This window comes from Palaemon carinicauda, chromosome 19 (assembly GCF_036898095.1).
Source record: "Palaemon carinicauda isolate YSFRI2023 chromosome 19, ASM3689809v2, whole genome shotgun sequence".
Lineage (NCBI taxonomy): Eukaryota > Metazoa > Arthropoda > Malacostraca > Decapoda > Palaemonidae > Palaemon > Palaemon carinicauda.
Window position 1 is genome coordinate 21,174,836 of NC_090743.1, and position 26,196 is coordinate 21,201,031.

At 41.7% G+C, this 26,196-nt stretch overlaps 1 protein-coding gene across 1 annotated transcript in view; it reads right to left on the bottom strand.

The window, feature by feature from the left end:
• Positions 1 to 26,196, bottom strand: part of LOC137658513 (transmembrane protein 179) — a 60,820-nt gene that overhangs the window by 19,210 nt on the left and 15,414 nt on the right. The window contains exons 3-4 of the mRNA XM_068393286.1: positions 17,611 to 17,739; positions 8,930 to 9,014 (exon numbers count right to left, since the gene is read on the bottom strand). Of these exons, the coding sequence (XP_068249387.1) occupies positions 8,930 to 9,014; positions 17,611 to 17,739 (214 nt within the window). The remainder of the gene's footprint in view (positions 1 to 8,929; positions 9,015 to 17,610; positions 17,740 to 26,196) is intronic.

Here is a 26,196-nt window from a genome sequence, read left to right on the forward strand (position 1 = left end):
TTTAATTTCCCAAAAGAAACAACTGATGCTTGAAATATTATTTTAACATACTACAGTATGGTAAATATTTTTATTTCAAATACTTTTCTCATATTTTATTTACTGTCAAATTTAATGGCATATCAAAGTTTAATTTTTTACTTGCTAGCGGTTTCACACTCCAAATGACCGTGCTTGCTTCTTTTTTCTTTCTTTCTTTTTTACATTCATTCTCTTGTGTCTGTATTGTAATTATTTTGTTGCGTGAAGTTACGAGTAATTTTCATCATTAACTTCTAACTGAACAATTGTTATTAATTCTAGAATTTTTATAGAAGGAAATATGTTTTTCTTTTGAGAATTATAATTGGTGGATCATGGTTCTTTTGCTTGTGCTTTTCGACTACGACTAACCACACTTTCTTTATGCTGTACTACAGTATTGGTTTCTTTAATTTCCAAGAGGACATTGCTGTATTGAAAATATAGCTGTGGCATTTTAATTTTTCACTTTTGCTACTCATAGAAATAAAATATACTTTCTAAACCATTGTAGTCTGGTTATTATTACCTTACCTAATGTTGATAAAACAAATTTGTCCAGGTATTCTATTTCATTAGTGTACATTAAGTCTTGCACTGGGAAAGAAGTGAACTTGTAGAAACGTATCTCAATGTTTATAATGGAAGTCAAAGGGGGAAATGCGCTCTGATGAACAAATTTTTGCTTAATGAACATTTCTTCAGGAATGGGACCCATTTGTATAACGGGGCATTGGTGTACGTATAAGTGTGGCGATGACCGTCATGTGTACTGTAGTCTTACCGTGTATGTAGTACACGTGTACATGTACAGTACACTTACTAAATGTTCATTAATTAATGCGATACTTATACTATAATAGAAACCAAGTATAATAATATTAGGCAGTACAGTGGGTTACTTGACTGGTCATAGATAAAGGGCAGCGAGTTGATAGGTTAGGAATTAATCCACCCTAGGGCAGCAAGTATTCATGGATTCTTGCTTTTCGTGCCTGTCTCAGTTACCTAACCACCGTGAATAAGGAGGGTTGACTGTACTGTAACCACAAACAACCACGAGTAAATTAGCTTGTAAACCATGTATTTAAAGGTATTCATCTACTGATCATAATGATAGGCTCAAGGTAACAAATTTGGAAGTAATTTATATCTTTTTTAACAAGACAAACCTTGAGCTCTTTATAGGGAATATACTGTACTTTCCACAAAACTGGAAACTAGCCAAAAGACTTTTAGCGAGATACCTGTATAACCACCCACCGCTAGTTAGCAGAGGGGGTAGTACCGGCAACCACGCCCACACACACACCTGTACTATGCCATCAGTTTTGATTGAAGGTAGGACTTGCAGGGGGATAGGTGACGGTAGGGCAGATCTGTATAAAGAGCTCAAGGTTTTTATCGTTAGGAAAATTACAAATACAGTACTTCCAAACTTATTTGTTCCGCCACTCTGTAAAAACCCTTTTGCTCTTTATAGAGAAAGACTCACCCTAAAGTGGGTAAAAGTCCTACCCAACTGGGTGGCTTTTGACCCGGAGTTTGACTCCGTGCTTTACATGAGCTTAATAGAGGAACACCCTGACACCTCGCTAAATTCTCATGCATATGTAAGAGTTAACGGCCTCGGCAATCGGTGTGATTGTGTAGTAACTAATCAATGTGACTTGTCCAGGTAAGAATTATTGGAGTTGGAAATCTCCCGACTTAACATTTAGACATTGCCCGACTCCCACCTCGCTGGGAGGATGGGGACATAACAAATATATAATAATATATTGGGTTACACATGGGAAATAGTTCATACCTGCAGACAGGGGAGGCCAACTTGCAGCATACAAAAGGTGCTGTACCCCAAGAGAGGAGAAAATGAAGGAAGAAGAAGCCAGACACTCTGTCATTCATCCCAGACTAATCCTGGGTAATGTCTGCCCTCAACCGACTGCTGCTTGTCCCATTAGGGAGCTTTAGGAGTTTAGATTACATGTTGTGCAGCCACCTCAAGACCAATGGAGAAGGTATCCAGGATCTTGTGGGTTACGTCCTGCAGGTAGTAGGCAGTGAAGGTTGTCTGACACTTCCACACACCTACTTTAGGTACCTGTGCCACAGAGTAATTATTTCTAAATGCCAGGAATGTGCTCTTGACCTTAACACCATGAGATCAAGGTTTACGCCCTTGAGGGGAGGAGCCAGGATTCAAGGGGCAATCTATTACCTTGCGAATCCATGAAGAGATCGTATTCCTTGTGACTCTTCTTTTTACCCTGCCCGTGCTAACAAACATTCTGTTTACATGGGGGCAAGCTCTTGTAGTTCGTTTGAGGTAACACCTCGGCATCCTTACAGGGCTGAGTAACAACTGCTTTGGGCCATACATTACAGAACAAAGACTCTTAATCTGGAAGGGAATCTAGGATCCTCTTGGTAAGGGTAGAAGAGACTCTTTAGCTATGGTAGGCAGCTCTTCTAGGAGGACACTCCAAAATCAAACCATTGTTCTCTAGTCTTTGGTAGTGCCATAGCCTCTGTACCATGGTCTTCCACTGTCTTGGGTTAGAGTTCTCTTGCTTGAGGGTACACTCAGGCACACTATTCTATTTTATTTCTCTTCCTCTTGTTTTGTTAAAGTTTTTACAGTTTATTTAGGAAATATTTATTTCAATGTTGTTACTGTAATTAAAATATTTAATTTACCTTGTTTAATTTCCTCACTGGGCTATTTTCCCGGTTGGAGCCCATGGGCTTATAGCATACGGCTTCTCCAACTAGAGTTGTAGCTTAGAAAGCAATAATGATAATAATAATAATAGTAATAATAATAATAATAATATCTTGCTAACTCTTAGCCAAGGCCAGATAGCAGGAGGACCATCTTAAGTGTTACACCATGGTCTGATACATGACACAGCTGTTCATAAGGGATCGTAGTACATGAACTACGTTCCAGGCCGGAGGTCTAACTTCCGGCCGAGGATAGGTTAGTTCGAAACTCTGTATAAATAAAGACAATTGAAGAGGAAATATTAATTTGAAGAGGAAATATTAATTCTGTTCAGTCTAAAGGCGAGGCTCAAGGTTGAGCAGTAGCCTTTCAACACTGAAATTGAGCAGAGTTTTTTCCTCCCGAAAGTATAACAAAAACTCCACTATCACTGGGATAGTGGCATTGACACCAACCACAAAAGATTGTTCACTTTGCCTAGTAGATGGTAGAGGATGATCCCCCAGAGGTACCTGGACCTCCTTTTTACAATGGCGTGAAGTCGTAGTGATACTATGGTTTTGTGATAAATCATTACGTGTGGTTGTCTGACTAGATCAGGAAGTAGAAGGAGCTCCTTCAGCACCTATGTGAGCAGATGTAGAAGGTCCGGAAACCATTCTGCTTGCTGCCACATCGGAGCTATGAGGGTCTTCCAGTTCCCTTACCTTGTTTAGCAGTCTTCTTACTAGGCAAAAGGGGGGTACGCTTAGATGTCTAAGTTGTCTCACTGGTGTTGAAAAGCATCATGCTAAAGAGCTTGGTGATCTGGTACTGGAGAGCAGTATGTCGGAAGTTTTATCTTGAGAGATGTTGCAAACAGGTCTACTGTTGACAAACCCCACAAAGTCCGGACTTTGTTGGCTATCTGACAATTCAAAGAGCACTCAGACCCAACCGTATGAATTGCTCTGCTTAGACTGTTCGCCAGAACATTTCTCTTACCCGGGATGAAACGGGCTGATAGACCTACTGAGTTGTCTTCCGTCCATCTGAGAATTTATACAACTACAAGGCAAAGGTGCTGTGAAAAGGTACTTCCTTGTTTGTTTATATATGCCACTACTGTGATGTTGCTCATCAACACCAGAGCATCCTGAAAGGAGATGTTGGAATTGCTGGAGGGCGAGAAAGGCTGCCCTCATTTCCAGGAGGTTTATGTGGCAATGTTTCTCGGACTGCAACCACAGTCCAGAGGCCGTGTACTGCAACATGTGAGCTCCCCCTCCCTTTTTTTGATGCATCTGTGAAGTGCATCAATTCCGGGGTAGAAGAGAGAAGACCTACTACCCTGCGGAGGTCGGTATCTGATACCCACCACCTCAGGTCTCTTTTTTGCTTGGGCCCCACCTGAACCCGAAGGTTCTGGGGGGTCCTTGTGCTGAGCCCAACTGGATTTCAGCTACCACAGGAGAGACTGGAAGCAAAGATGGCCATTGGTCACCAGACGCTCCAAAGAGATTAGGTGGCCTACCAGATGAAGCCACTGGTGGGCTGGTAGTGAGTCTTGCAATAGGAAGGGGAGCACTGCCCTCTTCAGTCTCTATTTTGATTTTGAATGGAAAGACTTTGCCTAGTTGGGTGTCTATATGCATCCCAAGGTATACCAGTTTTTTTGAATGGTTGAAAGAACTTCATGCGATTAACCACAATACCCAGATCGTGACAAAAAGCAAGAAGCCTGTCTCAGTGGTTGGAGAAGGGTTGCTACCAAGTCTGCTAGAATCAGCTAGTTGTCTAGATATCTTAATAGATGAATACCGTTCTTGTGTGCCCACGTTGACGCTATGGAGACCACCATTCTGAACACCTGGGATGCTGTAGACAGGCCCGAAGCACAGCATTTTGAACTTAGATAGTTCCTTGATGGATGGATGGATTTGGAAGTACTGCATGCATCTTTTAAATCCAGTGTTATCATGACGTCCTTGGGTATTACAGCATGCCTAACCTTGTCCGCCGTTTCCTTCCTGAACTGAGATTGTTGAACAAACTTGTTCAGGGAGAAAGGTGATAATTGGTCTCCAGCCTCCAGACGCCTTTCCAACACGAAAGAGTCGACTGCAGAAGCCTGGAGACCCATCTAGGGCTTCTTAGAGAGCATCCTTCTCTAGCATGGTCTGGACTAAGGCCTGAAGGGCCTGTTCCTTTACAGATCCCTTCGTATAGGAATGTGACTTCACTGAGTGACACGTCAAAGGAGAGAGAGAGAGTGTGAACAGAACATGGTATTCTGCTCAGAACAAGAAGACCATCCAAAGTTTGGCTCCAGGTCCCAACCAACGCTGCCACTGTCTCTGCAGGTATCCTCCCACTGAAGGATGTGGAGGAGGAATGGCGCCCCTAGCGGGATTGTCTACATCTACCCCGTGCTGCTTTGGCATAAAAGACTTCTTGTTGATCTGCTTAGCGCCTTTGGCACCCTTACAGTGCCCTTTTACGCTTTACTAGAAATGGTCCCTACACGAGTGGAGCTGCAGCATAGGAGCGTGCTGACATTGTCTTTTGGAGGAGGGAGTCTTGACTCGCCTTTGATAATATCAAAGGAACGAGTTAAAATCTTTAATGGCTTCACTAACTTGGTTGGTGAGTATTGGTGTTTCATACCTTTATTAACTACAGTATTCTATCACTGTACCTCCCCTTAAAATAAAAATTACTATCCCTTCTTGGGCATTATGAGAATCAAACAGCAGCTGCTCTATTTTGGACATAGAAGCTTTACCACTGCTAAGTGTATACTCTCCAGTTACATCAACACTAAATTGAAACGTACTCTCCCTGAGAGGAACCGTGAGACTTCTTACTCCTCACAATGGTTATTTAAAACAGTGCTTTCCTTGTGCAGAAGTGCTAACAAAACCAGTGGCTAAAATAACTTAAAATGCAATAAAGACTTATCACTATCTGGAAGTGGGATACGTCTTTGATAAATCTTCTGTGACTGAAAAACTAATGAGCAGGAAACTGTTAGCATGTTACTTACCATTAACCATAGACTGATCCATTAGTTTACAAGAGGCATGTAACTTTTGAAAGCAAAGGAAATGGGAAATTTTTATACTGTATAAATTTTTGGGGTAAAACATCAATAAACCGAGCTTTTGGAGAAGAAACAATATGAACATTAGGGGAGGTTCACAAAAATAATTGTTGTACTTAAATATAAAACAATGGGCCTACTTGCAGCAGTTACTTGCTATCACTTAATACCAGACAAAGTAACTGCCAGTTTTCCCAGACAACTAGAATAGATTAATATAGAGAGAAGTTAGGCTAAGTAGTCGTAACAGTAGTATTAATAAATGACTAAATCAAACTACTAAATTAAAAGTCGAAATTCTCCATAAGACTGGGCAGAAGAGTTTGATTTAAAAAAAAAATTTAGTATCTTACCTAGTAAGTAATACTGTAATTTCTTATTAAGATTAACAGAAAATATTTGATTTGTAAAATATTTCGTTTGTTTCTAAAACTGTTATTTGATATTAGTGCATATCAGTAATGTTATTTGAATTTTGTTTTCTAATATAACATGATTTTTGTAAAACTCATCAATCACATAAAAGCCATTCATATATGGTTAGGGTTGTGGTAGCCTATTAAAAATTTCCCTGCCTGGTGATCTGCTGGAAGGGGGTTTGAGCCCTGCTTCATTTTGATAGTTTCTTGTAGGGTCTACAGCCTTACTATACTTGTGAGCTATGGATGGGGCTTTGGGGGAGCTATAGGTCTACCTACTGAGTTATTGGAACCATTGCCTGGCCCTCTCTTGTCCTAGCTTGGATGGAGAGGGGGCTTGGGTGCTGATCATATGTATACATGGTCAGTCTCTATGGCAATGTAACTGTCTCTTGCCTCTGCCATTTATAAGCAACCATCAAACCATTAAAGTATCTTCAGACACTAATGATTTTACAGCTTTGACAAAAATAGCAAGATAGCTACAAGTGTCAGTATTTAATAACTATTGCATTCACCTTATTGAACGGGACTCGGAGAGAATACGGGGATTGTAGAAAAATATACTCCTAGTTATAAACACCCAATTTCTGTTACATGAAACCCATCAATCAAATTGAGGTCAAACCTCAATTTAGCTTGGAAGTTGGGCACTTGGGGACAGACTAGGTTATGAATAAGTGTCCACAGCATTCTCAAAGGCACTAGGGGACAGAGATAGTAGACACTAAAGGTCATAGATAGAGGGCATTAGCACAAAGATTGTCTCAACTATGAAGCATAGTTTCTAGGCCTCCACAATTGTCAATTTAACTGCACCAATCAATACATGGAAAGCTTGTAGATCAGCTTGTTTCAAGGAGTTCCAATAGAACGAGCCCCACAGGCTGCAAAGAGTCTTGAAGACTTCTAGCGACCAACAACTCAAGAGGCAGAATTTCATTCTTCTGCTAAGGCTATGATTATAAATGTTCTACCTCTCAGACACAAATCTTGGGAAGACTTCAATGTTGTTGGTTGCTTTGAACATAATATCTCCACCGGAAGACATTACACAGGTTTGTCGCTTGTTTCGCCATATTTTCTAAGATAAGAATCTGCTATGGAGCTGTCTGCCATAGTGACATAACTCTCATGATATTGGCCTTTACTAAATAACAGTATAACTGAAGAGCCAAGATATGACATTTCTCATCTGCCCCTACCTAGATTCCTATCATCTGCTGAGTTTCCAGCTGTTTGCCAAAGTGTATATGAAAAGTCTTCTATGGCTTGAACAATAAAGGTTTGCCCATGATGAAGAATGATAAGATACTTATCCATTCACAAACTAAACTCCACCCTTCATTAAAGGAATACACTTGGTAGCCTACTAGAAATGTAACCGACTCCCAATATGTGGGTAAAGAGTTAACAGCCCTACTCAAACCTGATAGCTTCAGTAGTGCCTACAACCACATTGTCTTTGTGAGCTAAGGATAGAGGTTTAGGGTAGCCTATAAGTCTAACTGATGAGTCAACAGCAGTCATTACCTGGCCCTCCTTCATCCCAATTTGGGTGGAGGTCGTAGGGACTGATATTACATGGTCAGTCTCCAGGATGTTTTCCTGTCCATTACCTCTGATGCTCATGTGTGACCTATAAATATCTATACTTGTATCATAATCCAATTACTTTGTAATTCTAGCCTACTGACCATCAGAATTCAGGTGGAAATGTAGGAGGGAAATAAAAAAAAAAAATACATCTGCAAAATATACAGGTACGTATTTCAGTGGCCATATGATTTATAACACAGTATACTAGGTACATATAGATGAAAATATATGCAAAAAAAAGACCAAATAACAAGGAAATGCCAAAGAAAGAGTAATCATATTCAACTATAATAACAATTAGTGTCATTAATTGTAAGTAACTTAACCAGACCACTTGAGTAAAATTATTAATTCTCAGTAGGCTAAACTAAAGAGTTTGTTGTTTGGAATAATGAAATAATGTAATGAGTACAGTATAATATTTACAAATAAATGAGCCCAGCAAGAGGAGATTTGATGGATGTCATTGATTAATAGAAGGAAAATGTAGCAGAGAACTGATCATCTCAAAAAGTCATGCTAATGGACAAGGAGAAGGGCATGTGTAAAACTACAACAGATACAGATTGATCTGATAAACACAGTTGGGATTTTCACAGCTTCAAAATATATACTATGGCATGCATTAATAATTGAATACTGGTTAATGATCTATATATATATATATATATATATATATATATATATATATATATATATATATATATAGATAGATAGATAGATAGATAGATAGATAGATAGATAGATAGATATATATATATATATATATATATATATATATATATATATATATATATATATATATATATATATGTCTATATATATATATATATATATATATATATATATATATATATATATATATATATATATATATATATGTCTATATATATATAAATATATGTCTATATATATATATATATATGTCTATATATATATATATATATATATATATGTCTATATATATATATATATATATATATATATATATATATATATATATATATATATATATATATATATATATATATATATATATATATAGACATATATATATATATAAATAAAATAATTCCTTACCTGTGCAGTTCCAAACTGCATGTAAAACATGGAAGTGTTAATTTTATCCTCTCGGTCAATATCATTTGTAGTGGCATCTTCACACCTGTGGATATTTTAGCGTTGTAATAAGAGAGAAATTATTTTAAATACTGTATTATAAAAAATCTATAACATAAAAGCAAATTCATAAAGAAAAAAAAAATCTTATAATCAGGTAAATTCAATTATCTTCATTTTTATCAACAAATATGAAAAAGAAATGGATTTAGAAGATTGTATAATAAATTTTAACTCTTGTACAGCAGGATATATTGTAGAGTATAAGTAAATCAAAATTTGTAAAATTACCTGATGAATACTAAATACTGAACTAGACAGCATTTGACAAAGTAGTAAATACTGTATAACTTGCAACACTGTATTAAATCATTAAGAGGTTGATCTGCCTCAACTTTACTCAAGATTTATTTCAGGCATATCAAAGGTTCTCCCTTTCTTAACTTATTACTTATAAAAAAAACAAATTGTACGTCACACTTTTCAAGAAAATTTTTCACCTAGCACAATATTACATTAAAATAACCAATGATTAAGAAAAAATAAGTCAACATTTTCTCCCAGTGAATAACAATAAGAGCACACATTCTAGTCATCTTTAGTTGAAAAAATAAAAATAATGGTGATTTAGCAGCTCTCTAGCTGGTTTATCTTACACAAAATAACTGGAGACCCATCTCAAAAGCAAAATACTGCTGTATATCAATTTCTGGGTTATAAATCAATGCATCGCTAACATTAACCTTTGCCTTTCCTTAGTGCATTAATGCATTAATTGAAAAAAAAAAAAATCAGCCTTTTCTGTAAAAAGTCTCTCTCCAATTCTTGCAATCTAAGTATTATTCTTACCTGAACAATTCATAAAAGCCTGTTTAACTGATCATCATTTATTCATCAGTGATTTTCATCAAATCTTGAAAACAAACTACTTAACATCCATCAACATTATTTCTTGAAATTCACATAAAAGAAATTTCAAAATGGGGCTGCATTCATAATTCAAAAAAAATTGAAAAACAAAAAAAAAGCTGAAAACTTCACAGCATTTGTACAATTGAAAGGCATACAGTACATTCCATTGTTTTTAAATCATAGGCACACAAAGTAATGAATGATCAAATCCTGCATTTAAAAGTATTTCTACTTAAAAACTACCAAATTATAGCGTAAATTACTATGTAATGTGCAGTATTATATAACCCTACTTAAACACACTATATTGTAAGAGAGACTGAGAAGAAAAATGATATTTTAATTATAAAATAAATTTTTGAATATACTTACCCGGTGAATATATAGCTGCAACTCTGTTGCTCGACAAACAAAAACTGTACAAAAAAACTCGCCAGCGATCGCTATACAGGTTGCGGGTGTGCCCATCAGCGCCATCTGTCGGCCAGATACCAAGCTCTATGTAAACAAAGACTCAATTTTCTCCTCGTCCCACTGCGTCTCTATTGGGGAGGAAGGGAGGGTCCTTTAATTTATATATTCACCGGGTAAGTATATTCAAAAATTTATTTTATAATTAAAATATCATTTTTAAATATTTAACTTGGCCGGTGAATATATAGCTGATTCACACCCAGGATGGTGGGTAGAGACCAGTAAAATATGTTTACATTTTATGAGCTAAGAGTTTTTATTTCATTATAGAAGTTATCAAAATAACAAAAACAAAATAAATAGGTACCTGGTAAGGAAGTCGACTTGAACGATTACTCTGCCTTATAAGTACGTCTTCCTTACGGAGCCTCGCGATCCTCTTAGGATGCTGATAGACCCCTAGGAGCTGAAGTATCAAGGGCTGCAACCCATACAACAGGACCTCATCAAACCCCTAATCTAGGCGCTCTCAAGAAATGACTTTGACCACCCGCCAAATCAACCAGGATGCGAAAGGCTTCTTAGCCTTCCGGACAACCCATAAAAACCACATTAAAAACATTTCAAGAGAAAGATTAAAAGGATATGGAATTAGGGAATTGTAGTGGTTGAGCCCTCACCCACTACTGCACTCGCTGCTACGAATGGTCCCAGTGTGTAGCAGTTCTCGTAAAGAGACTGGACATCCTTTAGATAAAAAGACGCGAACACTGACTTGCTTCTCCAATAGGTTGCGTCCATTATACTTCGCAGAGATCTATTTTGCTTAAAGGCCACGGAAGTTGCAACAGCTCTAACTTCGTGCGTCTTTACCTTAAGCAAAGCTCGGTCTTCCTCACTCAGATGTGAATGAGCTTCTCGTATTAACAATCTGATAAAGTATGATAAAGCATTCTTTGACATAGGCAAAGATGGTTTCTTAACTGAACACCATAAAGCTTCAGATTGGCCTCGTAAAGGTTTGGTACGCTTTAAATAGAACTTAAGAGCTCTCACAGGGCATAAGACTCTTTCTACTTCATTGCCTACGATCTCCGATAAGCTGGGAATATCGAAAGATTTAGGCCAAGGGCGAGAAGGCAGCTCATTTTTGGCTAGAAAACCAAGTTGTAGCGAACAGGTGGCTTTTTCTGACGAAAATCCGATGTTTTTGCTGAAGGCATGAATCTCACTGACTCTTTTAGCCGAGGCTAAGCATACCAGGAAAAGAGTCTTTAGAGTGAGATCTTTCAGGGAGGCTGATTGTAACGGCTCAAACCTGTCTGACATGAGGAATCTTAGCACCACGTCTAAATTCCATCCAGGGGTAGCCAAACGACGCTCCTTGGTGGTCTCAAAAGACTTAAGGAGGTCTTGAAGATCTTTATTGTTGGAAAGATCTAAGCCTCTATGCCGGAAGACCGATGCCAACATGCTTCTGTAGCCCTTGATAGTGGGAGCTGAAAGGGATCGTCCTTTTCTCAGGTATAAGAGAAAATCAGCTATTTGAGCTACAGAGGTACTGGTTGAGGATACAGAAACTGACTTGCACCAGTCTCGGAAGACTTCCCACTTCGACTGGTAGACTCTAATGGTGGATGCTCTCCTTGCTCTAGCAATCGCACTGGCTGCCTCCTTCGAAAAGCCTCTAGCTCTCGAGAGTCTTTCGATAGTCTGAAGGCAGTCAGATAAAGAGCGAGGAGGCTTTGGTGTACCTTCTTTACGTGAGGCTGACGTAGAAGGTCCACCCTTAGAGGAAGACTTCTGGGAACGTCTACTAGCCATCGAAGTACCTCGGTGAACCATTCTCTCGCGGGCCAGAGGGGAGCAACTAACGTCAACCTTGTCCCTTCGTGAGAGGCGAACTTCTGCAGTACCTTGTTGACAATCTTGAACGGTGGGAATGCGTAGAGATCCAGATGTGACCAATCTAGGAGGAAGGCATCTATATGTATTGCTGCTGGGTCCGGGACTGGGGAGCAATAGATTGGAAGCCTCTTGGTCAGCGAGGTTGCAAAGAGATCTATGGTTGGTTGGCCCGAGGTGGCCCAAAGTCTCTTGCACACATCCTTGTGGAGGGTCCATTCTGTTGGAATTACTTGCCCTTTCCGACTGAGACAATCTGCTATGACATTCCAGTTGCCTTGGATGAACCTCGTTACTAGGGAGATGTCTTGATCTTTTGACCAGATGAGTAGGTCCCTTGCGATCTCGTACAACGTCAGTGAGTGGGTACCTCCTTGTTTGGAGATGTACGCCAAGGCCGTGGTGTTGTCTGAGTTTACTTCCACCACTTTGCCTCGAAGGAGAGACTTGAAGCTTTTCAAGGCCAGATGTACTGCCAACAGCTCCTTGCAGTTGATATGCATGCTCCTCTGACTCGAGTTCCACAGTCCTGAGCATTCCCAACCGTCTAGTGTCGCGCCCCAGCCCACGTCCGATGCGTCCGAGAAGAGAACGTGGTTGGGAGTCTGAACAGCCAGGGGAAGACCCTCTCTTAGGTTGATATTGTCCTTCCACCAAGTCGGACAAGACTTCATCTTTTCGGAAATCGGGATCGAGACCGCTTCTAGCGTCTTGGCCTTTTTCCAATGAAAAGCTAGATGGTATTGAAGCGGACGGAGGTGTAGTCTTCCTAGTGACACAAATTGTTCCAGGGATGACAGCGTCCCTACCAGACTCATCCACAGCCTGACTGAGCAGCGTTCCTTCTTCAGCATGTTCTGGATGAATAACAGGGCTTGACTTATTCTGGGGGCCGACGGAAAAGCCCGAAAAGCTAGACTGTGAATCTCCATCCCTAAATACACAATAGTTTGGGATGGGACCAGTTGCGACTTTTCCAAATTGACTAGGAGTCCCAATTCCTTGGTCAGATCTAGAGTCCACTTGAGATCCTTCAGACAGCGACGACTGGAAGAGGCTCTGAGAAGCCAGTCGTCCAAATAAAGGGAGGCTCGGATGTCCGATAAGTGGAGGAATTTGGCCACATTCCTCATCAGCCTCGTAAACACGAGAGGAGCTGTGCTTAGGCCAAAGCACAGGGCCCGAAACTGGTAGACCACATTTTCGAAAACGAATCTCAGAAAAGGTTGGGAGTCTGAGTGAATGAGGACGTGGAAGTAGGCGTCCCTTAGGTCTAGGGAGACCATCCAGTCTTCCCTTCTGACCGCTGCTAAGACTGACTTTGTGGTCTCCATGGAGAATTTCGTCTTTGTGACAAAGACATTCAGAGCACTGACGTCTAGCACCGGTCTCCACCCTCCTGTCTTCTTTGCAACTAGGAAGAGGCGGTTGTAGAATCCCGGTGATTGAAGGTCCGAGACTTTGACCACCGCTCCCTTCTCTAGCAAAAGAGACACTTCCAGTTTCAGGGCTTGTCTCTTTTCTTCCTCTCTGTACCTGGGAGAGAGATCGATGGGAGACGTTGCTAGAGGGGGTTTGCGTACAAAAGGGATTTTGTACCCCTCTCTGAGCAACTTCACAGATTGTGAATCTGCGCCTCTCCTCTCCCAGGCTTGCCAGAAGTTCTTGAGTCTGGCTCCCACTGCTGTCTGAAGTTGCGGGCAGTCAGACTCTGCCCTTAGAGGACTTGGATCCTTTCCTCTTCCCTCGCTTCCCTTCGGCACGAGCACCTCCTCTGCTGGAGGCTCTGCCACGAAAGGGCGGAATAAAGCGAGACGCTGGAGTGTCAATCCTCGGTCTAGCGGAAGATGAAGGCAAAGGGGGAGCTTTGCGAGCTGAGGACGCAACTAGATCATGAGTGTCCTTCTGCATTAACGAAGCAGCAATTTCCTTTATCAAGACTTCTGGAAACAGGCACTTGGAAAGGGGAGCAAAGAGAAGCTCAGATCTCTGGCATGGTGTAACCCCAGCAGACAGGAACGAGCAGAGAGACTCTCGCTTTTTCAGGACTCCGGACGTGAATGAGGCAGCTAGCTCATTGGACCCATCACGGACGGCCTTGTCCATACAGGACATAATGAGCAAAGAAATATCTTTATCTGTTGAAGAGATTTTCCTGCTCAGGGCTCCTAAGCACCAGTCTAAAAAGTTAAAGACTTCAAAAGCCCTAAAGATCCCATTCATAAGGTGGTCCAGGTCCGATGATGACCAACAAATCTTCGAGCGTCTCATGGCAAGGCGTCGGGGAGAGTCTACAAGACTTGAGAAGTCGCCCTGGGCAGAGGCAGGAACTCCCAAGCTGAGAACTTCTCCCGTGGCATACCAGACGCTCGATCTAGAAGAGAGTTTAGCTGGGGGAAAGGCAAATGCTGTCTTCCCTAAACTCTTCTTGGACTCTAACCAGTCTCCTATCAGCCGCAAAGCTCTCTTAGACGAGCGTGCGAGGACGAGTCTAGTAAAGGCAGGTGCGGCAGAAGGCATGCCTAATACAAACTCTGACGGCGGAGAACGAGGAGCCACAGAAACAAACTGGTCAGGAAACAACTCTTTGAAAATAGCCAAGACTTTTCTAAAGTCCAAAGATGGTTGAGTTGACTTAGGCTCATCCAGTTCTGATTGTTGATCATCTTGTTGTTCAGCAACATCATCATCAGAAAGTTCCTCATCCGAAAACTGATGAGGAAACGGCAGCGGAGTGGGCAACGTCTGGTTCGCTGAGTCCGGTCGCACTGGTGCATGCGTGACGGAGCCGGACGCAACGTCATGGAACTGCTGCACAGTCTGTGAACTGTCAACAACCATGGGAGCGCGAGGACGCACAGCGTCTACCCGAGACTGTCTAGACCGACTGGGTTGAGCAGTGGAAACCACACCGGGTTGCGGAGGTTGACGCACCTCGTCAAAACAAGTCACCTCTGATGGTTGTTGAACGTCCTGAACGTCAACAACCACCTCCGTGCGTCGCTTAACGTCAACGTGCGGCTGGCAACCCACACTGGATCGCTTCGGTGGAGGAACCACCTCAACTGGTAGACGCGAGAAGGTTACCTCAGCGTCAACAGGACGCACAACCGATCGCTTGGAAGGTTGTTGGTTAAAAGGTACGGCAGCAACCTTCTCCGCATGAAAGTCCTGCATCAAAGACGTAAGCTGGGACTGCATGTCTTGCAGTAAAGCCCATTTAGGGTCTACGGGAGCAGGTGCGGCGACAGACGGTGTTAGTGACTGAAGCGGTACCGCTTTGCCTCTCTTAGGCGGTGAGCAGTCATCAGATGACGGCATCGAGTCCGAACTGACCCAGTGGCTACAACTGGGACGTTGGACTTGTCCTGAAGGGACCGATTTACGTTTTAAAGGTCGTGAGACCTTGGTCCAAAGTTTCTTACGAGAAACACCTTCAGACGACGAGGTATAAATGGGCTCTCTCGTCTTACGTAGGTAGGGGCGATCTTGGGGAGATACGCCTGATACCATGGAGGGAACGTCTGTTCGCTGATTAAAGCCTCTCGAACCCATGCGTCGTGCGACATTGCTTCTCCCCTGGACTTGGGAGCTTGCAAGAGGTCCCGGACTAGAAGGACGACAGGCACGAACAGACGAACCCTCAAGCGCAACACTGTTCACAACACTTTCACTTGGCACTTTATCACTTCCCACTGCACTTTGGCACTTAAGCTCCTTAACATCCGCCATGAGTTGATTACGGTCACTTGCAAGGGACTCAACTCTCTCCCCCAGGGCATGGATGGCACGCATCATGTCGGCCATCGATGGTTCCTGAGTGCTAGGAGGGGGGTTAGGAACAACCACTACAGGGGAAGGAATAGGTTGTGGGGCATGAGGAGAGGAAACATCAATAGACCTAGAAGAACTTCTCCTAATTCTATCTCTCTCTAGCCTGCGTGTGTACTTTTCAAATTCGATAAAATCGAATTCCGAAAGGCCCACGCACTCCTCACACCGATCTTCCAATTGACAGGTTTTACCCCGACAATTGGAACAAACAGTGTGAGGGTCGATAGAAGCCTTCGGAAGACGCCTAGAACAGTCCCTAGCATTGCATTTTCTAAATTTGGGAACTTGTGAAGGGTCAGCCATTTTGAATTGGTCAAGGGAAAATTCCAAAAAACGATCTAAGTCATCAACAATGAATCCGATACAAAAAAGAGTTCAAGGATTTATTTGAAGAAAAACCCTGCACAGCGAAAGCTCAAAACCAGAATATAGTACTTCACCAAAGATGATGTGAAAAACTCCAGTTAGCAACAGCGAGTAAAGTACGTCTTGTCGACACGTCGACAGAGAGAAAATTGAGTCTTTGTTTACATAGAGCTTGGTATCTGGCCGACAGATGGCGCTGATGGGCACACCCGCAACCTGTATAGCGATCGCTGGCGAGTTTTTTTGTACAGTTTTTGTCTGTCGAGCAACAGAGTTGCAGCTATATATTCACCGGCTAAGTTAAATATTTAAAATTTAAGTTTGAGTATATTCCATAAGCCTTACACTTGAATGAGATAGCAAACCAAATCGGAAAGTAAATTGGTAAAAAAAAATTTTCACTAGGGAAAAATATACATCAGAATTAAAACAGCAGATTTTTACTCTATTGTTTCGCCCTACAAACATTTCTCATACAAAAACTCTATTTTATAATTAATCAAATTTCTATCTATAATCAGGGAAAGAGAGCATACAGAGTAATCACGGTTGAAAAGGAAATGACTCAATAAACATACTTTGAGGTAGAAAAATACTATAGAGCATTAACATTAAAATATCATTACAGTAATCTATCCTATATAAATACTACTAAGGAGATGCAGACAAGGCCAATATGCAGATACAGGGAAATAACTTTCATTAGATTGGGCTATCCAATGTTAGGTTACCCAAAAATCATGGCCAAAAATGTCTAGCTTATAAAATATATAAATAAATAAAAACTCAGAGGTCTCTGTTATACACAATGAATCCGTACACTGCACACGGATACACTGGCCATTGAGTAGGGGAAACAATATTTCTTTGGTATTAATGTTGAATTGAATTCCCTATTTTAGCCTTTCAAGGAAGTCCTTGGAGACCACACAGCACACTGACCCCCAAAAATACTAAGATAAATAAATCTGCTAATTTCACAAACAAGTTAAAAAACATATAGTAAACACAATATCTACATCCTCAGCATTTCTGACCGTACTTCAACTCAACTACATAGGTGGATGTAATGAGATGAGGGCAGTCCAACAGGCTTCATCCTGAAGATTTGATTCTCCACACGTGTGTCATTATACTAGTAAAGTAGGCTATATGGTATACTTCCAAACATTTAAACAAGAAAATGTACAAAGAATGGTGTTGTTACTCACGCTTCAAATCGCAACATAATGGCATTACACCAGGTTTGGTATCCAATTGTGATCATCAATGCACCAGCAAGAGCTGCCATAGACATGAAGAGACTCAGCAGGATGTCAATGAAGGCACTCAAAAAGGAACTGTAAAAAAAAAATTAAATTGATAATTCTACTTAAATTATGCACTTACTTTGCCACTCTCTCAGGCCTCATTACCACACACATCCCACAGCCTTTATATTAGCATTGATAATCCGTAATGAAACAAAGTTTTGAATATTACATAAAAATTTTTTTAATGCTATAAAAACATCTGATTTTCCCTTGAAATAAATATGTACTTCAATTATGATAGAGACCATAATAACTTTTAACCCTTTTACCCCCAAAGGACGTACTGGTACGTTTCACAAAAGCCATCCCTTTACCCCCATGGACGTACCGGTACGTCCTTGCAAAAAAATGCTATAAAAATTTGTTTTTCATATTTTTTGATAATTTTTTGAGAAAATTCAGGCATTTTCCAAGAGAATGAGACCAACCTGACCTCTCTATGACAAAAATTAAGGCTGTTAGAGCAATTTAAAGAAAATATACTACAAAATGTGTTGGGAAAAAAAGAACCCCCTGGGGGTTAAGGGTTGGAAATTTCCAAATACCCCGGGGGTAAAAGGGTTAACATGCCTGATGAAGAAGTGATACATAATTAACTCATTACTAAAATACATTTCATTAAGGGTTAGTAGATCACATCTCGTTGAAGGACTTTACCATTGGGAGATACCATCTCGAAGGTGGAAGACCCTCTGCTCAAAGTAATTTCATTTTTGCTTACATTTGCAGAGATAAAGTTAGCAATCAATCAGCAGGGAGAGAAGAAAATAATTTAAATAAAACCAAGCCATGAAATGAGAATCTTTCCAAGAATTTTCATGCCAATTAGAAAAAACTCCCTTTACAAATGATGAACAGCTATTTAAACAAGAGAATTTGGACTGAAACATCTTTTGCTGAGTAATCTTTATTTTATGCTGAATGAAAGGGGTCCTAATTATGTAGTGTGTTAGAGAATAGTGCAAACCTGAAATGGTAGAACTGAGTGAGAACATAATTGTCATGTGCAATCTTTAAGATAATGGTCAGTAAAAGTTGTTTGTCTCTTCCATACACCAGCTTTGAGGACTTGTGCTACAGAATGGTTTTTACAGAAAGCTAAGGATGTATATCATGTGCTCAGGGGGGAGGGGTCAACTGGTGGCGCTTCCATGAAGATTTATAAGCTCTCATGAATGTTTTTCTCAACAAGAAGGAAATAATGTTTCTAGATACTTTCTTCTTGGAGAGGCCGATGTTCACAAACAAATTGTAGATACTGCGTTCTTTTCAAATATTTACGCATTGCTCTTACAGGATATAGTAACATGTCATCTGAGGCATCAGTTACCTCTTTGAGAGACAAGATCATGAATGAGTCAAATCTGATACTGTTTTCAACCGGAATCTAGGTTTTGGCCATAAATTCGAGAACAAAAGACGCAAGATAAGAAAGACAATGTAATTTGCTTACTCTCATGGCTGAAGCTATGGCAAGGAGGAAGACATCTTTATGGCAAAGCCCCTGTCTAAGGCTTTAAGCATAGTTTTATAAGGGGCTTTTCTTAAGACCCTTAGAACATCATCATATCACAGGTAGGGGGTTTGAGTTCTCTAGGAGGACAAGACTGCTCGAAACTCCAAACAAGAGCTGAGAGTTCCCATGATGAGGAGAGGTCAAGCCCTTTCAGTTTAAAGAGTTGGCTAAGCTGAGCAGCTTCCTTTCACTGCAGTAAATGAAAGGGATTTCTTTTAAAGAGTTGGCTAAGCTGAGCAGCTTCCTTTCACTGCAGTAAATGAAAGGGATTTCTTGTTCCTCAAGAACAACAAAGAATCTGCAATCAGGGAAAGAGTGGCCTTGAGTGGAGCAATATTCCCCCTACAACACCAATTATTGCTGCAGACGACTTTTGGCGATATCCTGAAAGTTGTTTCGCAGTTAGTCTCGAAAAGCCTTTCTTTCGGAAAAGATGCCGGATAGTCTCCTGCCATAAAGTGACATGCAATGCACTTCATCATGGAACTTTATGTGTAGTTGTTGTAACAGCTTTGGCCATTCTGGAAGTTCTCTTGGAACTTCCGTGAGAAGTTTCATGTGGTTTCTGTGGAACGCTAGGGTTGCGAGGGGGGTGCCTGCCGACGCTTCCCCTGAGGAATGGAAGTTCTCATGATAAATTTCTTAACCATAAAGAAGTTGCCTTTACGAAAACTTCATCTGGTGCAGTCAGTGTTCATGCCCAGATTGAAAAATGTTTTGGTCTACAATCTATCGTTCATTTCTGTAATTTTCAACTTGATCTCACTGGACAAAGTAGAATAACACCCAGGTCATCAGTGGCCTCCTTGAGAGACAAGATCATAAAGAAGTCCAACTGATATTCCCTCGGAATCTGGGTTCTGGTCACAAACTCGAGAGGAAAGGATACAAAAAAATCTTTGTACCCTCTGAAATGGCCCACAAGATAATATAAATCATAAAGTTTACTTATCCTCCTTGGCTGAAAGTAAGGCAAGGAAGAAGGCAGACTTTATGGTAAGATCTCTGCTTTAGACTTTATGCATAGAATCATGGGGGGACTTTCTTCAAACACTTAAGCACCCTTTTCCACATTCGAAAAGGGGAGGGGTTTTGTTCTCAGTGAGGGGACAAGACAGCCCGCTAAAAACCTGAATAAGAGATGAAAGTTCTCCCGAAGAAGGGAGGTCAAGCTCTTTCAGTTTGAGAACTTGGTTCAAGATCTAGCAGTTGTCTTATACTACCTTGACTGAAAAGGAATTTGTTCCTCAGGATCATCAAATAGCCTATATTCAGGAGAAAGTGGCCTTGAGAGAGACAATATCACTTGTATAACCCCAATTATTGAAGGTTTCACTTGGCCTGATAGACTGTTGCGACAACTTTCGGGGACATCTGGACAGTTGTTTCACAGTTGGGCTCGAACTCCCTTCTTTCAGAAGCGCAGCCAATTAGTCTCCTGTTGTGACATAGCAGGCAATGCACTGCAACTTGGAACTTTCCTGAGCATGGTTGACTTGGAGGTTTTCTCGGGGCTTCCACAGGAAGTTCCCCTCAGTCTAGGTACCACTCGTCTTCTTTCCTTTGAGGATTCTAGCATTATTCTGACTCCCTTGGATGTTTGGATAGAAGACATAGTTGGATAGTAAACACAGCTGCTACTTCCATGTTTGCCATTTTGGGATCAGAAATAATAGAGGGAAGGTTGGACAATTTATTGCCTGTTCTGTTTTAACAGTCACTTGGTTCTTAACGCTTCCTTGAATGTCTTTCCTTTCCCTTGTGTCATTAATATTGTGATGGGAATAGGGGGCAGAGAAGGCACAGGAGGAGTCCAGGTCACTTCCGTTACAAGAGCATTTGCCTCTAGCAACAGAGTGCGAGGTAGAAGAGTGGAAGTCTCTTTCAGAGCTCAGTTTGTTAGGAGAGAGAATTCTCTGTATGCTGCCACATAAGGCGCCTACAGCATGGACCTTGTCTATGTCGTCTAATGAAAATCACCTCTTCTGTGCCAGATGATGTTACTTGTGGGAGGGGGTAAAAGATCCACATCCCTTATCCGTTCTCTATACTTGCAAAGAATGGTCTGAAACAAAGTGTCGTTCCGTAGAACGTGTGACCTGTGAAGAATTATGAACATTAAGCCAAGAACTAGTGTGTGGTTGATCATGAAAATTAATAGGCTTGTTACTAGCTTAAGTTTAGGCTTTGTCCTCACGAGTCTTAGCCAGATGTTTATAAAACTCCAGAACTTTGAAATAATGGGGTGTCAATCTACCATGCCCTCTGGGTGCGATGATCGTAAACAAGTTTGTGAGGTTCTGGTAGGAACATATTGTGCGTTAGCACTGTTATGTTGTAGAGGAATACTGTCACACGTTAAGATGGCAGCGCGCCAAATTGTTGCCACATGATATGTCGTCGTTGCAGATGGGAATGACAACTTGATTTGTTGGCTTGCCCCACGTGTGGAGAAGTTTCATCATGCTCAGGGATGGTGGCGTGTGGGGTTACGTCATCACTCGTAGGAACAGCGGCGAGGAGTACAGCTTTACCAGGCTGAATAATTAGCCTGACTGAACCACAAAACGCAGTAGTCTGCCTTTGTCCTACTCGACTTCCCAGCTCTAATAGTCCGACCACCCTTGTCATAAGCTGCTAAAGAGTCCTTAAGAATCTGTAAGAGGAGATGAGCTTAGGATGCCCAGGTTGTGAAAACAGGTTGGTTACTGAAAATAATCTTCCAACAAGGCTGCCACAGGACTACAGGGAAAAGCTGTCTCAACTCTAGAGTTACACAAACAGGAGCATGAGTAGGAATCGCCGCTCAAATTGGACGTTTCCAAGAGCGGAAAGGCTTTCTCTTAAAGATCATTCACCATGTTTACCCTTTGTAATCATGGTTACTGGGCTGTGACCTGACTCATGGCACATAGCTACTGTAGTCAGAGTATTTTCAACAAGTGCTGGCTCTAGGTCCCGCCATGTATGATCAACACTATCAAGATTACTATGGGCGTCATCTTCTTAGGTTAAAGTCTCAGAGGATTCACGACGCAAAATAATAAAGGGTTGGTGTTATATCCCAATTGTACTTGGTGGAATACTCAAGAGATAATACTGATGTCCTTAAACCTTCTTTATTTTCTTCAACCCAAGTTACAGTAATCCTGTTAATACAATATCTATATACTGTACAGACTCTTGAGACAAGTATTTACATAGCAAGAGGTAAATGTTAGCTGCTCTTTGGTAAATGATCAACAACCCAATACAACAACATATTTATAAAACTGGTCTACTTTAAACAAGCACTTTGTTACATTACTAATAACAGCCAGTTATACTCTCTTGTTCTATTATAAATAAATATATATGTAAGATATATCAGTTGGCTTTAGTCCGTGAAAGGAATATTCGTCTCCTACTCCTGTTGGGAGGAGACAAAGTAGGAGAGAAATCTCACTTAAGTTTCCTGCGACGAGAATAATCTCTCCCATTGGGAGTATGTCCACTCCCTACAGTACTTACATGGTGTTTTTGCTGAATATCTTTCGTCTCGGCAGTAGGGATAAAAGGGATGTGGATCTACGTGTGCCAAGCTCATGAGAATGCCAAAAGGGTACCTATCCCAGCCAAGGCAAGAATGCAAATTCCGAGGCTTACTAGAGATAAAGCACTCACTCGTAACTCACAGATAATAAATAGTAACGCAAGTGACCGTGAATAAGAAAAGAACATATAAGGCACAAGCACTAAACACTATAAGAGTAAGAAAGTTGAATGTGAGTCTTGATCGTTGAGAGGAAGTGAGGGCGCATTCTCTAACTTCACAACCAGGAGTGTAGTGGGGAAGAGTCATGAGCAGGCGTTCTATGCTGTATGCACAGTGGTTACTTAGCAACTAAGTATGCTGCAATCTTTGATTGTCTGGTTGTAGAGAAAACAAGACTAGGAGTAACCCATATAAATGACTATGAAGTTTACTGTATATCCGTGTAGAAATATGTTATTTTCATTAGTAAAATAAATTTTTGAATATACTTACCCGATGATCATGTAGCTGTCAACTCTGTTGCCCGACAGAAATCTACGGTCGGGATACGCCAGCGATCGCTATACAGGTGGGGGTGTACACAACAGCGCCATCTGTGGTCAGGTACTCTAGTACTTCTTGTCAACACCACCTCAATTTTTTCCTCGGTCCACTGGTTCTCTATGGGGAGGAAGGGTGGGTCAATTAAATCATGATCATCGGGTAAGTACAGTATATTCAAAAATTTATTTTACTAATGAAAATAACATTTTTCAATATTAATCTTAACCGATGATCATGTAGCTGATTCACACCCAGGGTGGTGGGTGGAGACCAGCATACATGTTGACAAAGAAGCTAAGTATCCCGTATTTCATTTTATTAGTTATTCAAAAATAACATAAAATAAATAAGTACCTGGTAAGGAAGACGACTTGAACCATTACTCTGCCTTTATTAAGTACGTCTTCCTTACTGAGCGTAGCGATCCTCTTAGGATGCTGAACGACTCTTAGGTGCTGAAGTATAGAGGGCTGCAACCCATACTAAAGGACCTCATCACAACCTTTAACCTCGGCGCTTCTCAAGAAAGAATTGACCACCCGCCAAATCAACAAGGATGTGGAAGGCTTCTTAGCCGACCGTACAACCCATAAAAAGTATTCAAGAGAAAGGTTAAAAAGGTTATGGGATTATGGGAATGTAGTGGCTGAGTCCCCGCCTACTACTGCATTCGTTGCTACGAATGGTCCCAGGGTGTAGCAGTTCTCGTAAAGAGACTGGACATCTTTGAGATAGAATGATGCGAACACTGACTTGCTTCTCCAATAGGTTGCATCCATAACACTCTGCAGAGAACGGTTCTGTTTGAAGGCCACTGAAGTAGCCACAGCTCTCACTTCATGTGTCCTTACCTTCAGCAAAGCAAGGTCTTCTTCCTTCAGATGAGAATGTGCTTCCCTAATCAGAAGCCTGATTTAGTAAGAAACTGAGTTCTTAGACCTTGGAAGAGAAGGCTTCTTGATAGCACACCATAAGGCTTCTGATTGTCCTCGTAAAGGTTATGACCTTTTTAGATAGTACCTAAGAGCTCTAACTGGGCAAAGTACTCTCTCCAGTTCGTTCCCCACCAAGTTGGACAGGCTTGGGATCTCGAACGACTTAGGCCAAGGACGTGAAGGAAGCTCGTTTTAGCAAAAAACCGAGCTGCAAGGAACATGTAGCCGTTTCAGATGTGAAAACTATGTTCCTGCTGAAGGCGTGGATCTCACTTACTCTTTTAGCTGTTGCCAAGCACACGAGGAAAAGAGTTTTTAATGTGAGGTCCTTAAAAGAGGCTGATTGGAGAGGTTCAAATCTTGATAACATAAGGAACCTTAGGACCACGTCTAGATTCCAGCCTGGAGTGGACAACCGACGTTCCTTTGAGGTCTCAAAAGACCTAAGGAGGTCCTGTAGATCTTTGTTGGTGGAAAGATCCAAGCCTCTGTGGCGGAAAACCGCTGCCAACATACTTCTGTAACCCTTGATCGTAGGAGCTGAAAGGGATCTTACGTTCCTTAGATGTAACAGGAAGTCAGCAATCTGGGTTACAGTGGTACTGGTTGAGGAAACTGCATTGGCCTTGTACCAGCTTCGGAAGACTTCCCCTTAAGACTGATAGACTCTGAGAGTGGATGTCCTCCTTGCTCTGGCAATCGCTCTGGCTGCCTCCTTCGAAAAGCCCCTAGCTCTTGAGAGTCTTTCGATAGTCTGAAGGCAGTCAGACGAAGAGCTTGGAGGTTTGGGTGTACCTTCTTTACGTGAGGTTGACGTAGAAGGTCCACTCCTAGAGGAAGAGTCCTGGGAATGTCGACCAGCCATTGCAGTACCTCTATGAACCATTCTCTCGCGGGCCAGAGGGGAGCAACCAACGTCAGCCGTGTCCCTTTGCGAGAGGTGAACTTCTGAAGTACCCTGTTGACAATCTTGAACGGCGGGAATGCATACAGGTCGAGATGGGACCAATCCAGCAGAAAAGCATCCACGTGAACTGCTGCTGGGTCTGGAATCGGAGAACAATACAACGGGAGCCTCTAGGTTATCGAGGTAGCGAACAGATCTATGGTTGGCTGACCCCACAGGGCTCAAAGTCTGCTGCAAACCTTCTTGTGAAGGGTCCACTCTGTGGGGATGACCTGACCCTTCCGGCTGAGGCGATCTGCCATGACTTCATATCGCCCTGAATGAATCTCGTTACCAGCGTGAGCTTTCGATCTTTTGACCAGATGAGGAGGTCCCTTGCGATCTAGAACAACTTCCACGAATGAGTCCCTCCCTGCTTGGAGATGTAAGCCAAGGCTGTGGTGTTGTCAGAGTCCACCTCCACCACCTTGTTAAGCTGGAGGGACTAGAAGTATATCAAGGCCAGATGAACCGCCAACAGCTCCTTGCAATTGATGTGAAGTGTCCTTTGCTCCTGATTCCATGTTCCCGAGCATTCCTGTCCGTCCAAAGTCGCACCCCAGCCCGAGTTTGATGCGTCCGAGAAGAGACGGCGGTCGGGTTTCTGAACAGCCAAAGGTAGACCTTCCTTGAGAAGAAAGCTGTTCTTTCACCACGTTAGAGTAGACCTCCTCTCTTCGGAAACAGGAACTGAGACCGTCTCTAGCGTCATGTCCTTTATCCAGTGAGCAGCTAGATGATACTGAAGGGGGCGGAGGTGGAGTCTCCTTAACTCGATGAACAGGGCCAGCGATGAAAGTGTCCCTGTTAGACTCATCCACTACCTGACTGAGCATCGGTTCCTTCTCAGCATGCTCTGGATGCATTCTAGGGCTTGGTAGATCCTTGGGGCCGACGGAAAAGCCCGAAAAGCTCGACTCTGAAGCTCCATACCCAGGTAGACAATGGTCTGGGATGGGACGAGCTGGGACTCCTCTAAATTGACCAGGAGGCCCAGTTCCTTGGTCAG